The sequence below is a fragment of the Myotis yumanensis genome, unplaced genomic scaffold (assembly GCF_028538775.1).
Source record: "Myotis yumanensis isolate MYYU_CA2020_CCGP unplaced genomic scaffold, mMyoYum1.0.hap1 SCAF_7, whole genome shotgun sequence".
Taxonomy (NCBI): domain Eukaryota; kingdom Metazoa; phylum Chordata; class Mammalia; order Chiroptera; family Vespertilionidae; genus Myotis; species Myotis yumanensis.
In genome coordinates, this window is record NW_027223758.1 from 15,826,974 (window position 1) to 15,842,405 (window position 15,432).

General features: G+C 40.5%; 1 protein-coding gene across 3 annotated transcripts in view; it reads right to left on the reverse strand.

Annotated features, from left to right (window-relative positions):
* KIZ (kizuna centrosomal protein) overlaps positions 1-15,432 on the reverse strand; it is a 125,752-nt gene that overhangs the window by 77,878 nt on the left and 32,442 nt on the right. For all 3 annotated transcript variants that reach the window (XM_070421423.1, XM_070421424.1, XM_070421422.1), the window contains 2 exons: positions 7,910-8,555; positions 7,216-7,528 (listed from right to left, as the gene is read on the reverse strand). In XM_070421423.1, the coding sequence (XP_070277524.1) occupies positions 7,216-7,528; positions 7,910-8,555 (959 nt within the window). The remainder of the gene's footprint in view (positions 1-7,215; positions 7,529-7,909; positions 8,556-15,432) is intronic.

Consider the following 15,432-nt stretch of genomic DNA (forward strand, 5'->3'; position numbering starts at 1 on the left):
TGCAAATTAAAACGACAATGAGGTATTACCTCACACCTGTCAGAATGGATACCATCAACAAATGACAAGTGCTGGTGAGGATGTGGAGAAAAGAGAACCCTAGTACACTGCTGGTGGAAATGCAGACTAGTGCAGCCACTATGCCAAACAGTATGGCTTCCTCAAAAATTCAAAATGGAACTGCCATTTGACCCAGTGGTCCCACTCCTAAGAATATATGCTAAGAATCATGAAACACCAATCAGAAAGAATATATTCACCCCTATGTTCATAGCAGCACAATTTTCAATAGCTAAGATCTGGAAACAGCCCAAGTGCCCATCAGTGGATGAGTGGATAAAGAAGCTGTGTTACATATACACATGGAAAACTATGCAGCTGTAAAAAAGAAGGATCTCTTACCTTTTGAGACAGCATGGATGGACCTGGAGATGATTATGCTAAGTGAAGTAAGCCAGTCAGAGAAAGACAAGTATCGCATGATCTCACTTATTTGTGGAATCCAATGAACAAAATAAACTGATGAACAAAACAGATCCAGAGACATGGAAGCATGGAACAGACTGATGAATCTCAGAGGGAAGGAGGGGGTGGGGTGGGGTTGGGAGGGTGGGAAGAGATTAACCAAAGAACTTACATGCATATATGCACAACCCATGGATGCAGACAATAGTGTGGCGAAGGCCTGGGAGGGAGGGATCAATGGGGGAAAGAGGGGGTGTCTGTAATACTTTCAACAATAAAGATAAATTTAAAAAGATAATAATAGAAAGGAATGAGATTTTTAAAAAGCAATAGATGGGATCAAATTGGATTATTTGAAGAAATTAATAAAATAGACAATAGATGGGATCAAATTGGATTATTTGAAGAAATTAATAAAATAGACAAATCTTATGCAGACGTGATCAATAGAAAAACAGGGCAGACAAAAAATTATGAGAGAAAAAGGGAATAATTATTGACACAGTAGACATTCTAAAATATAAAGTATGCTCACAAATGTGAAAACTTAGAAAATAGATCTCTTTCTAGTACATTATACATTTTCAAATTTGACTCAAGATGAATGAAAACCTGAATATATATATGAGCATTGAAGAATAAGTAATCAAACAAAAACTGAGGGAATTTACATCAGTAGACCTGCCTTGCAAGAAAGGTTAAAGCAAATTGTTCATGCTGTAACCTCTGCAAGTGCTTTTCAGTATCCCCCACACCTGCCTTTTCTCCAGGCCACCCACCTCCTCTGACTCAGGCCAGCAGCCTGTGGTGAGATGGTTGGCAAAGGCTGGGAACCAGGTTTCAGTTGGTCAATGGAGACGTCTTTTAACATCTGTACAGACCCCCCTAGTGGTAATGACTGCAATTACTGCTTATTTTGCTGAGGATCAAATCTCAGGAATACTGCCTGGTTCTGGACTTTTGCAGTGTAAACCAAAATAAAGATAAGGAAAGTCTTAGATTTTTTCAGATCAAAATAGGTAGCTAACAGGAGAGGCACAGGCAAGGCTGGGGAATGAAATGCCAGGTAGAACATGAGGGGATACACTAAGAGCCCCCCTGGCTGGCATAGGGTTATTTTATCAAAAGCGTAATGCACAACCTTACTTTGGGAACAAAAACCAGAATGGGGTGATAAGAAATATCTCAGGGGCCACCTATGTTGAACGGCAGAGGCCATGTCCAGGAAAAACAGTGATAGTGGTGAAGGAGAAAAGCAACAGAGAAAAGATATCTGAAGGCATCATCACTTCGGAAGGACACTGGATCTAAAATATGCTTCCAGATCCACTTAAAGCGAACTTAGGGTAAATTCGAAAAGAACGCAGTTGTAACCTATTATTCAAGGCAATATAATTTTCAGCAGCAACTCTTTCTCAGCTGCAAGAACTTTCTATATTTAACTTTGAAGAGGGACTAAATTAAAATCAAAATCACTGGATGAGATCAGCTTTTTATGACCTTGAGAAAGCAAGGCTTTCATTTGACTTAAAAGGCAGCACTACATTTTGCTCTCAGTAGTACTCCAAGGGAGAAAGAACAAAGGAGCTTTGCAAGTACTTCGTTCAAGCTTGAAGAAGGGCACATAGCACTCCATGAGCTTATCTGAGGTTGGAAGGCACAAAAATCAATATGGACAGAGCAAAGGGTCAAACTGGAACTGCTTAGTTTTATTTCCCTTTTCTAATTAAAGAATCGAATTTGCTTCTTGATCTTCCTTATTCAACCTTATAAAATTTATCCTTGATGATACTGCCATTATTTAGGCAGTAGAGGAAGGAGGTAGCCCAGGATCCTAGTTCAGAATGTAGACTCTGGATCCAGATGAGCCATTTTGTGACTGAACATAACCTCTCTGTGTCTCAGTTTCCTTCTCTATAAAATGGTGCTGATAATAGGAGTAAATAATTATAAATAAAGTGCTGACACAGGCCCTGGCACAGAGGTGGTGCTATTGACCAGTACATCACTGTCATGCTTGTGATGTATGTGGTAGAGCACAGGAACTTGGAGCATGACCTGTCAGTTTGGATGCTAGCTGCTCTTCCAACCAGCTCTGGGACCTGAAAAGGTTCTTTAATCTTTCTAACCTTACTGGAAACACTCTGCTTGGTATCTGCAGCACACCTCGGTTCTCCTTGGTCTTCACTAAGCCTCGTCTCAGATCCTTTTCTGGCTCCTTCTGATCTTCCTGATCTTGAATATGGAGTCAGACCTTGGTCTGCTTTCCTATTTATGCTCACACCCTAATGTTCTTCTCAGGGAAATCACTTTAAAATGCTTATACTCTGATTCAGTAAAATTACAGGATACAAAATCAACACACATAAATCAGTTGCATTTCTCTACACTGAACAATCCAAAAAGAAAATTACTAAAACAATCCCATTTACAATAGCATCAAAAAGAATAAAATGCTTAGAAATAAACTTAACCAAGGAGGCAAAAGACTTGTATACTGAAAACTACAAAACACTGTTGAAAGAAATTAAAGAAGACACAAATAAATGAAAAGATATCTTGTGTTCATGGGCAAAATCCCAGTGGCATTTTTTAAATAAATAAAAAAAAACCCTAAAATTCATATGGAACCACAAATGACCCTGACTAGCCAAAATGATATTGAGAAAAAAGACCAAAGCTGGAGGACTCACACTTCCTGATTTCAAAACATTACAAAGCTACAGTAATCAAAATAATATAGTACTGGCATAAACACAGATATGTAGAACAGAATAAATCCATGCATATACAGTCAACTAGTTTTTGACAAGAGTGTTAAAAATACACAATGGGAAAAATACACAAAGCCTCTCTCTTCAACAAATGGTGTTAAAAAACTGGATGGCCACATGCAAATAAATGAAAGTGGATCCATACTGTACATCATAAACAAAAATAAACTCAAAATGGATTAAAGACTTAAATGTAAGACCTGAAACTGTAAAACTCTTGGAAGAAAATATAGAGGGAAAGCTGCCTGACATTGGTCCTAGCAACAATTTCTTGGATATAACACCAAAGCACAGGCCACAAACACAAAAATAAACAAGTGGAACTATATCAAACTAAAAAACTTCTGCACGGCAAAGGAAACTATCAACAAAATGAAAAAGCAACCTACAGAATGAGGGAAAACGTTTGCAAATACTATCTACACTAATAAAAGAGAAACATGGTAATTGGTGTACGACCGCTACCCTTCCCATTGGCTAATCAGCATATCCTTATGGAAATTAACTGTCAGCCAAGATGGCGGCTGGCAGCCATGCACTGAAGCGAGCAGGGAGGCTTGCTTGCTCCAGTGACGGCAAACTCCAACGTTCCCCGCCTCACTTGCCGGCCTCTCAGCTGCAACTCTAAGCAACTATGTTGCAAATATAGAAGCTAAACAAAACCCCAGAAACCAGCTTTCATTCAGCCAGGCTTCAGCCAGCCGGACCGCAACATTGTATCCATGTTTTCAGCAGCGAGGCCTCAGAGCTAAAGCTGGCCCAGAATAAAAAAAAAAAAAAAGAGAGAAAAAGGAGCGGTTGGGAGCTTCAGTCACCCGCTTCCGGAAAACAGCCCTTAGCCCCTCTCCCAGACTGGCCAGGCACCCCAGTGGGGACCCCCACCCTGATCCAGGACACCCTTCAGGGCAAACCAGCCAGCCCCTACCCATGCACCAGGCCTCTATTCTATATAGTAAAAGGGTAATATGCCTCCCAGCAGCGGGATCAGCGGAGCAGTGAGGCTCCCGGCACCGGGATCAGCGTGACAGGGGGCAGCGCCCAAACCCCCTGATCAGCCCTGCTCTGTGCCTGATAGGGGGGAGAACCCCACCCCCCTGGTCAGCCCTGCTCTGTGCCTGATAGGGGGGAGCTCCCCAATCCCGATTGCCCTGCGGCTCTGTGTTTGACAGGGTGCGGCGCACCAACCCCCTGATCGGCCCTGCTCTGTATGTGACAGGGTGCGACGCCCCAACCCCCCTACCCCACCACGGGCCCTGCTCTGTGTGTGACAGGGTAGAGCCATAACCTCTCCATCGGCCCTGCCCTGAGTGTGACAGTGGCGGCGCCCCAAGCCCCTGATCGGCCCTGCTCTGTGGGTGATAGAGGGTGGCGCCCCAACCCCCCTCCACGGGCCTTGCTCTGTGTGTGACAGGGTAGAGCCATAACCTCCCCATTGGCCCTGCCCTGAGTGTGACAGGGTGCAGCGCCCCAACCCCCTGATCGGCCCTGCTCTGTGCGTGACGGGGGGGAGCTCCCCAACCCCCTGATCAACCCTGCTCTGTGTGTGACAGGGTACGGAGCCCCAACCCCCTGATGGGCCCTGCTCTGTGAGTGACAGGGGGCAGCGCCCCAACCCCCTGATCGGCCCTGCTCTGTGCGTGACAGGGGGTGGCGCCGCAACCTCCCCATCGACCCTGCCTTGAGTGTGACAGGGGGCGGTGCCCCAACCCCTCAATCGGCCCTACCCTGAGTGTGACTGAGGGTGGCATCGCAACCTCCCGATCCGCCCTGCTCTGTGCATGACGGGGCGGCGCCCCAACTCCCAAATGGGCCCTGCTCTGAGCCTGACCAGGGGCTGCACCTAGGGATTGGGCCTGCCCTCTGCCACCTGAGAGCAGGCCTAAGCCAGCAGGTCATTATCTCCCGAGGGGTCCCAGACTGCGAGAGGGCACAGGCCGGGCTAGGTGACCCCCCCACCCCCGCCGAGTGCACAAATTTTTGTGCACCAGGCCTCTAGTATCTAATAAGAGATTAATATCCAACATATATAAAGAACTCATATAACTCAATAGCAAAAAAGTCCAATGAACAATGTGCAGAATGATCTGATAGATGGCTAACAAGTACACAAAAAGGTCCTTGACATCACTAATCATCACGGAAATGCAAACCAAAACCACAATGAGATATTTCACACCTATTAGAATTGCTATTATAAAAAAGACAAGAGCCCTAACCGGTTTGGCTGAGTGGATGGGCATCGGCCTGCGGACTGAAGGGTCCTGGGTTCGATTCCAGTCAAGGTCATGTACCTTGGTTGTGGGCACATCCCCAGTGGGGGGTGTGCAGGAGGCAGCTGATTGATGTTTCTCTCTCATCAATGTTTCTAACTCTCTATCCTTCTCCCTTCCTCTCTTTAAAAAATCAATAAAATATATATATTTTTTAAAAAGACCAGAAATAAGTGTCAGCAAGAGTGTGGAGAAAAGGGAATTCTATCCTTGTGCACTGTTGATGAGATTGCAAATTGGTTCAGAAGTTATAGAAAACATTATGATGGTTCCTCAAAAATTTAAAAATAGAATGACTATATGATCCAGCAATTTCACTTCTGGTTATTTATTCAAAAGAAAGCAAAAGACTAACTTGAAAAGATATATGCATCCTCATGTTCACTGCAGCATTACTTACAATAGCCAAGACATGGAAGCAACCTAAGTGTCCATCGATGGATGAATGAATAAAAAAATATATGTATACAATGGAATATTATTCAGGCACAAGAAGAATAAAATACTGCCATTTTCAATTCTCACCTGAGGATATTTTTTCCTTTGATTTTTTCAGAGAGAGTGGAAGGAAGGGAAGGAGGAAGAGAAAGAGAGAAAAAAACATTGATTGGTTGCCTTCTGCACACACCTCAGCTGCACCTCAACTGGAGGTAGGGGTCAAACCTGCAACCCAGGTATGTGCCCTTGACCGGGAATTGAATCCATTATCCTTCAATGCATGGGACAATACTCCAACCACTGAGCCACACAGGCCAAGGCGGCTTTTCACTCTTGCCAGTGTTTCCAGTAGGGTTTGTTGGAAGGAAAGAATGACAGCCTCTGGGTGTAACAAAGTTTTGAGGGCTGTGTGGGTCAGGGAGGCTCTATGGAGGGTCTGTGCTAGTGGCCTATGTGTCACTCCTTATGCCCCTGGCCTTGGTCTCCTCATTTTTAAAAGGTGATGTTTACATTAGTTTGTTTACTTAGGTTCCTTCTTGTCCTAAAAGAGATTTGATATTATTAGTGTGTGTGTGTGTGTGTGTGTGTGTTTTAGTGCAGAATTGGCTTTCAACAGTTTCCAGACTATCTACACAATTTTACCCAATATCTCCAATCAATAGTAAAAAAATCATATATGAGCCTTTATGAGTTAAATACTGTAAGTGCACAAAATATATAACACTGATGTTATTCCAAGTTAATATGAAAAATTTCAATGTCCTCATATTTACATTCAGAAAGGAAAGCTGGCTTAGATATACCCTTAGAAGAATTCATTAACTCCTATTTAATCAAATGACCAGAATACTACTTTGGCAAGTGATGTAGGGATTAAGCAAATTAATTAGATATAAGTTCTTAGTCACTAAAGCTGAATTCCTAGTAAGTTTAACAGTTTGCTACCTTGTGTGCTATCAGAACTTTAAAATGATTTATTTTCTAAAAAGATGGAGGGTAGGGGGAATAACTTATGAATCAACCAGAGATTGTTTGGATATGATTATAAACTGCCAATCACCTTAAATTCAACAATAATCAGATTTTTAAAGCTACTTCATAAAAAAGGAAAAAAAAATAAAATTATATCTTATCTAAAAGACTACTTATGAGACTTAAGGAACTTACACATTCATGACTGAGTGTGCAATAATACATTCCATGTGAACTGGTCTCCAAAAATGTCTATAATTAAAAACAGAATAGTGAAAAAAAATTGAATGGCTTACTGTCTTGGTGAGTTAGTAGAGGATTCCTTTTCTGAACCAGGAGAGCTTAGGGTTTGCAAAATACAATTATGTTTTTCAGTGGATGGGGCATCTCTTTCTTGCTCGGAGTGGATTAATTTTAAGGCCTCTATTCCATCTTCTCCCTCCATCTTGTCACCTGGATTTGGTTGTGGTTCCAGGCTCTTTAAAATCAGATCATCTTCACTTACAGAAACGGTGAGGTCACTGCTGCTGTTCAAACTGTCCTCCTCCCACTCTTCCTGCATTTTTCGGAAGGGCTTCTGTGACTCAGGGTCTGCACGAGGAAGATGATCTGTAAGAGGGGATATGATTAGATTACTGATCACTAACCTCAGGGAGAAGCAAGGTAAGATGTTCCACCTCACAGACGGAATTACTTCACAGCTAAAAGCATGTAGCAACAATCCACAACTCATTATAGTATATAAAAACTCATTAAAATATTTTTTAAAATATCACAGTGGGTTTAAAAATGAGATAATTTTTTTGCAAAAATATTTCCACATGCACACTTAAGAACTCATTAGAATGGAATTTGTTGGCAAAGACACTATTTTGTTTTTTGACAAAGATTAAAATTAGTGCATATTTTGTTCTTACATAAGACCAATACCAACTAGCAAAACTAAATAACAAACAAAAATCAGCAAATAATCTCAGCCTCTCACCCCACCTGAGAAAACTTCCCCAGCGGAATGCTTGTCTTGAGAACACTCGTTTTCAGATGCACAGTACTCCGAGACTGATAGCGGAGAGGCAGGCGGTCTGGCTCTTTCTTCCTTGACTTCAATATGTTCTTGTGTCAGTATTTCTCTCTCCGATCCCTCTGATCTGCTGGAACTGTCACACTTTAAATCAGTGGTTCTGTTCTCTGGACTTAATCTTTCCTGTAACGGGGAATGGAGTTCAGCAGAATTTTTGCCTTCAGATAAATTACTCTTGCCATGACATGTGTTGCTTCCTATCTCCAGGCAATGAGTTTGTTCCTCCTCAGACAGAACGCTGGTTGTGACTAGCATTTTCTCACCAATCTGAAGAGATGTCTTTCCATCTATTTTGTCAGACTTATTTAAGCACTCTGTGTCACTATTAGTTTGTACTACATAGCTGTCTGTCACATTACAGTTCTGGGCTGTCTGTTGGTGTGAATGTGGGTCAGGAATTGAAAAGTTCTTTGTGGGTTGGGGAGATTCCTGCTCCATGCTGAAATCTCCAATGCTTGAGACGGCTGACATTTGGCAGCCCATAAAGCTTGTTGCTGGTTGATACAATCCTCTTGACATGGCTGTTTCTGAGTTAATTCCTGCCTGCACTGCAACCTACAGCACCAAAAGAGATGGGAGTTAAGCATATTTATTGTGCACGAATAATTAGGTTGTTCAAGTTGTTTTCAGAAATGAAATGAGGTAAAGGAAACATGACCAATGAAATCAACAACTACCACATCTTATAAATCTCATAGCTTCCTTCAAAATGAAGAGCAAAATCCAGTATAGTCCACACTACTTACTTTTAATAACAACATTGGTTCAAAAAGCAAATATTGTTCAGGAACTACGAAATCTATATTTTTCAAAAAGAGATGCACACATTGCATAACAATGTGAATGCACTTAATTTCACTGAATTGTATACCTAAACATCATTAAAACTGTAAATTTTATGTTATGTTTATTTGACCACAATTTTTTAAAAAGCCATGTATTCTAACCACTTTCCACAGACAAGTTTGAAATTGATGGAGCTAGGGAGATACTTGACAAAAGGGGGGGGGGGGGGGGGACAGGAGTGGGTAATATAAATGACTATTGTAGGTTTCAAAACTCTATTTCTAGTACTATGTATAATATAAAAACTTTTAATAATCACATTCAAGATTACATTAAAATATACTGCATATGCGTAAAATAATAATAATTTCCAGTCAAAGGGCAAATAACAGTTTTTTTCTGAACGTTTTCAAGTACTTTTAAAGATATTTAAAGCAATTTAAATTTACCGGCATGTCTACAGGGAGAACATTTTCTCTTTCCTAAAAAAAGTGGTGAGGGGGAGGAAGGAGTGAAGGCAGAGAAAAATAAGCAATTGGTTTAGTGGTTTGATGAAGGACACAGATGGGAAGAACTAGAAGTAACAGTTATGAAGCTTTTCTTCCAAAGGGACCAAAGTATCTCCATATACATAATAGAATTTAGTTCAGAGAGTCCCACAGAATTGATGGGAAAGTATATTTGCATCCCTCCTCTTCAGATGGAAAACTGGGATCCAAAATTTAAGAGAGAAAATGTCATACACATAGTTGCAACAGAATCTAGGTCTTCCTTCTCTTCGAGTATGTTGTCTCTTCTTCTCCCCAAAATGAAAGAAACAACCTTGAAGTTAAAAATAAATGAACAGGCTTATTTTGTTTAAGTCAGTCACAGAAAGATAAGTATCACATGATTTCACTTATATGTGGAATCTAAAGGACAAAAACTGACGAACAAAATAGGTCCAAAGGCATGGAAGCATGGAACAGATTGACAGATCTCAGAGGGAAGAGGAGGGCAGAGAATAACCAAAGAATTTACATGCATATATGCATAATCCACAGACACAGAGAATAGTGTAGTGAAGGCCTGGGGCGTGAGGAGGGGTGGGAACTGAGTGGAGGTGGAAGTGGGGGGAGAATGGGGGACACATGTAGTACTCTCAACAACAAAGATTTTAAAAAATGAAGAGGGATGTCAGAGAAATTGTGGAATAAGGACCTCTCAAAATTGTCTGCTCCATAGAAGAAGTAATAATGCTGGAAAACATCTTTAGGATATCTTTTCAGAACTCCGAAAATTAACCAAAGGCTTGCAGCTATCTGGGAAGAATTTATGGTGTTTTTAACTTGCTTTATTTCCATTTCCCCACCTCAAATCTGTGGTAACCTTGAAAATTAATAGCCTGAAACTACAGCTTGTAAAACAGCAGCCTAGCAGACACTGAATGGAGCAGAGCAGGATTAGAACTCATTCCAAGCCCCATTCCCAGAGAACTGCCATTATTTGAACTGTCTGGTGTTACCCTGGAAGACAGCACCAGACTGTCTTTATTTGACTGGACATAGACCCGACACATTGTAAACTGCTTTTTCTCTGGGGGGATTTATTGAAAATAATCAGAGGCAAGTTTTTAACACTGAGGCTTCCTAAGGCAGCGGATAACAGCTGGGCAACTAAAAAAGTCTTAAGAGGAAAAGCTGGTAAATGTGATATCCATAGTGGGCTTTAAAAGGCTTGAAATCTAGATAATCAGCCACATGTAAGGGCTGTGAGCATGCTCAGGAAAAGTCTGAGAAGGGCCTAAGCTTTCACCTGAGGTTGACCTTGAGGCTTTGTACAAGCATGAAGTGAAGACTAAGGTAAAGTTTTAAACTGCCTGGATGAGTGTTGAAGGTGTGCCCCAACATACACCTAAAGCCCTTTGCCAAAGAGTGTGCAACTTACTGGTTTCAGACATTTAAAGAAAGTTTTGTCTAATCATTAGCTGGTCACTAAGCTAATTGAACAGAAACTTCAGTGATCATACATGGCAAAGTTCAGAAAGTCACCAAACAAACAGCAATAACAAATTCGGGGGGGGGGGGGCAGGATAGAGGGGGAGAATCTGATGTTCAGAGTAGCCATATTTTATTATTTAAAATGTCCAAACATCCTCAGAAAATTATGAGATATTAAAGGAAGCCAGAAAGTATGGTCTATACCAGTGATGGTGAACCTTTGACCTCGGCGTGTCAGCATTTTGAAAAACCCTAACTTAACTCTGGTGCCGTGTCACATATAGGAATTTTTTGATATTTGCAACCATAGTAAAACAAAAACTTATATTTTTGATATTTATTTGATATATTTAAATGCCATTTAACAAAGAAAAATCAACCAAAAAAATGAGTTGGCGTGTCACCTCTGACACGCGTGTCATAGGTTCGCCATCACTGGTCTATACACTGGAAGATGGGGGAGCAGAAAGCCCATTCAGTGGACTTACTAGGCAAAGGCTTTAAATTAGCAATTTTAAATATGTTCAAGGAACTAAAGGAAAGCATGTCTGAAGACTAAAGTATTCGAATAATGTCTAAACAGAGACTATCAATAAAGAGATAGAAATTATATTTTTTAAAAGAATCAAACAGAAATTCTGCAATTGAAAAGTACAATTGCCAGAATAAAAAAATTCACTACAGGGGCTCAATATCAGATATGAACAGGCAGAAGAAAGAATCAATGGGCCTGCCTATAAGTCAATTAAGATTATCCAGACTGAAAAAAATAAAAAGGAATGAAGACAACTTAACGAGTTTCAGAAACTCGTGGGATACCATCAAACTTATCAACCTATGCCTAATGAAAGCCTCAGAAGGGGAAGATAAAGAGAAAGGTGCAGAAATAATTTCTTTTAAATGATCATGAGGAGAACCAAGATAGTGGCATTTGCTGGTATTCACTGCCTCCTACAACCACATCAAAATTACAACTAAAATAGAGAACAACCATCATTCAGAACCACCTGAAAACTGGTAAAATGGAAGTCCTATAACTAGAGAAATAAAGAAGAAAGCACAGATGGAGAGGGGTAAGGTGGGGAGGGGGGTATCTATACTCTCAACAATAAATATTTTAAAAATAAAAGAATAAAATAAATTAAAAATTATCGTGAAAACTTCTCAAATTTAGAAAAAAGCATTATTCTAAATATCTAAGAAGCTCAATAAAGTCCAAGTATAATAAATTCAAAGATATCCTCACCTAAGCACATCAATAATCAAACTATTGAAAGTCAAAGAAGGAGGGAGAGTCTTAAAAGCAAAAATAGAGAAGTTATTCCTCACATACAAGGGATCTTCAAAATGATTAACAGGTGATTTCTCATTAGAAACTGTGAAGGCCAGTAGGGAATAGGATAACATAAAGTGCTGAAAGAAAAAGACGGTCAATCAAGAATTCTATATCCACCAAAACATTCCTACAGAAATGAAGGAGAAATTAAGGCATTATTTGCTAAACAAAAACAGAGAATCTGTCACTACCATACCTGTCCTACAAGAAGTACTACAGGATGTCCTTAAGGCTGAAATGAGAGGACACTCTACAGTAGCTCAAAGTCTAAGAAATAATAGCACTAGTAAGGGTGACTATATTGGTAAATATACAAAATAGCATAAATATGTTTTTGTTTGTAACTCTCTTTGCTCCTCTATATAATTTAAGAGACAACTGCATTAAGCAATGATTATAGATCTATGTTGATGAGAAGCATCTATCTATCTATCTATCTATATAAACCTAATATGCAAATAGACCGAACGGCAGAACAACCGAACAACTGAACAACCAGTTGCTATGATGTGCACTGACCACCAGGGGACACATGCGCAACATGGCAGGTGTTGGCAGCAGGTGGCAGAATGCAGAACATGGTAAGCATTGGCTGCGGCGGGATGGTGGAGCAGGTGAGCAGGGGCGCTAGACCAAGGCAGGGCGCCAGTCACTGTCATCGGGGCAAGCCTCTGGTGGTTACTGAAAATTCTTTGCTCCCGTGTACTACAGTCTTGCCTGGTGCTTGCACCTGCTGCCAGCACCAGCCCCGCTCACACCCGCTGCCAGTGCCCGGCACCGGCCTCGATCACTCAGCACCATCAGTGTGTGCGAGCAGCAGCTGCCGGCCCCGATCGCCCCTGAGGGCTTCTGCACCTCTCCCTGCTCCTGAGGGGTGATTAGGGCAGCAGCCGCCAATCGCACCCGCTGACAGCGCCGGCCCCACTCGCACCCACTGCTGGTGCCAGCCCCAATCACTCTGCACCATCAGTGGGTGTGAGCAGGGCCAGCGAAGTCAGTGCATGGGAGCAGCAGCAGTGGGAACGGGGCTGCTGGCAGACATGGGACCAGGGGTCACAGTGGAAGGGGCCAGGCAGCGGCATGGAGGATAGGCCGAGACCCGCCCCTGTGCTCACCACAGCCTCTCCGTCCACAGTTCCTTTCAAGGTGCACGAATTTGTGCACTGGGCCCCTAGTATAAGATATAAAGACATAGTTTGTATTACAATAACATCACAAAGGAGCAGGAAAGAATTGAAGCTATACAGAATTATAGTTATTGCATTCTATTGAAATTAAGTTGGTATTAATGCAAATTGGATTATTATAAACTAAAACATAAATTATAACCCACATTAAAAGAAATAACAGGCAATTAAAATGGTACACTAGAGCCCAGCTGGTGTGGCTCAGCAGTTGAGCATCGATCCAGGAACCAAAAGGTCACTGGTTCGATTCCCACATGCCCAGGTTGCGGGCTCAATCCCCAGTAGGGGTGCATGTAGGAGGCAACTGGTCAATGATGTTTCTCTCTCATCGATGTTCCTACCTATATCTCTCCCTTCCTCTCTCTCTAAAAATAATAATAATAATAATAATAATAATAATAATATAAATAAATAAATAAAATGGTACACTAGAAAGTATTTATTTAATGCAAAAGAAGGCAGTTTTGGAGGACTAAAAAACCCCACAAAAAACCATAAATATATAGATAACAAAGAGCAAAATGGCAGATGCAATTCCTACCTTCCCTGTGATTACATTAAATTTAAGTAGACTCAATAATACAATTAAAGTTAGAGATCGGCAGAATGGATTAAAAATCATGATCTAACTATTTGCTGACAACATTATTTTAGATTCAAAGATATAAACAGGATGAAAACACAGGGAAGGGAAAAGACATGAACAGAGCCTCATGAAAAAAAATAGTGTTACTATGCAAACAGTAACCAAAAGAAAGCTGGAGTGGCTATGCTAATATCAGACAAAATAGACTTTAAGACACACAATTGTTATTAGAGACAATGGATAGTTTCTGATAAAAGGGATAATTTGTGGAAAAGACATTGCAATTAGAAACATATTGTATAAGTAACAACCAAGTCTTAAAATACATGAAGCAAAAACTGAGAGCATTTAAAGGAGAAATCGACAATTTAACAATAATAGGTACGTCAATACTCCACATTCAATAATGAATAAAACAACTAAACAGAAGACCAATAGGAAAATAAGAACTTGAACAACTATAAACCAACTAGACCTAACAGATATACAGAAGACTCCACCTACCAACAGAATACTTAGACTGCATAATCTTCTAAGTGTACATGGAACATTTTACAGGATATGTTAGGCCACAAATCAAGTCTCAATAAATTAAAAATATATTAAAACATAAAAAATAAAAAGCAGAGAACATGATTAGAAAATGAACAACAGAAGTGGCAGGAATAAGCAGAGTGAATCAAAGATGTCTTGAATCAAAAATAAGATTCAAGACTTATTTTTAAATACCAACTAACCAAAAAAAACAAAACACCTAAATAAGTCCCAGAAAAAAATGGGGGGGGGGGCGGGGATGGAAACCTATTTTGAGATCTCAGAAAGGGGTCTACATCTCCAACCCTGTCATTTGTACACTGATAATACTGTACGCAAATGAAAATTGTTTCAGGTAGCTTTTATTTACAACTTCTCATTCATCTTTCTCCAAGGAGACTATAGACTATGTAATGGAGTGAATGTTTGTGTTCTTCCAAAATTCCTAGGTTGAAGCCTAGTGTGGCTATATCTATAGATGGGGCTTCTAAGAAAGTAATTAAAGTTAAATGAGGTCATAAGAGCAGGACCCTAAAGCAATAGAATTAGTGTCCTTGTAAGAAGAGACACCACCACGAGCACACACTCTCTGGACCCAGCCACCAAAGAAAGGCCATGTGAGGACACAGAACAAAAGGGACATCTGCAACCCACAGGGAGATCCCTCACCAGGCCACAACCCTGAAAAAAAAAGAATTAACACCAATCCTTCATAAACTCTTTTAAAAACAAGCAAGGAAGAAATATGTCTCAACTAACTCTATGAGGCCAGTCTATGACACTGAAACCGAACAAAGACATTATTAAAAAGAGAAGTACAGACCAATATTTCTTATGAATACAGATGTAAAAATTTTCTTTTATATCCCTGAGTGGGCACAAACCAATGTAAAAATTCTTAACATAATACTAGTAAACTAAATTCAGCAACACAGAAATGGGATCTTATACCAGGACCAAGTGGGATTTATCTCAGGAATGTAAATTTGGTTCAACATATGAAAATCAAGTAATGCAATATACT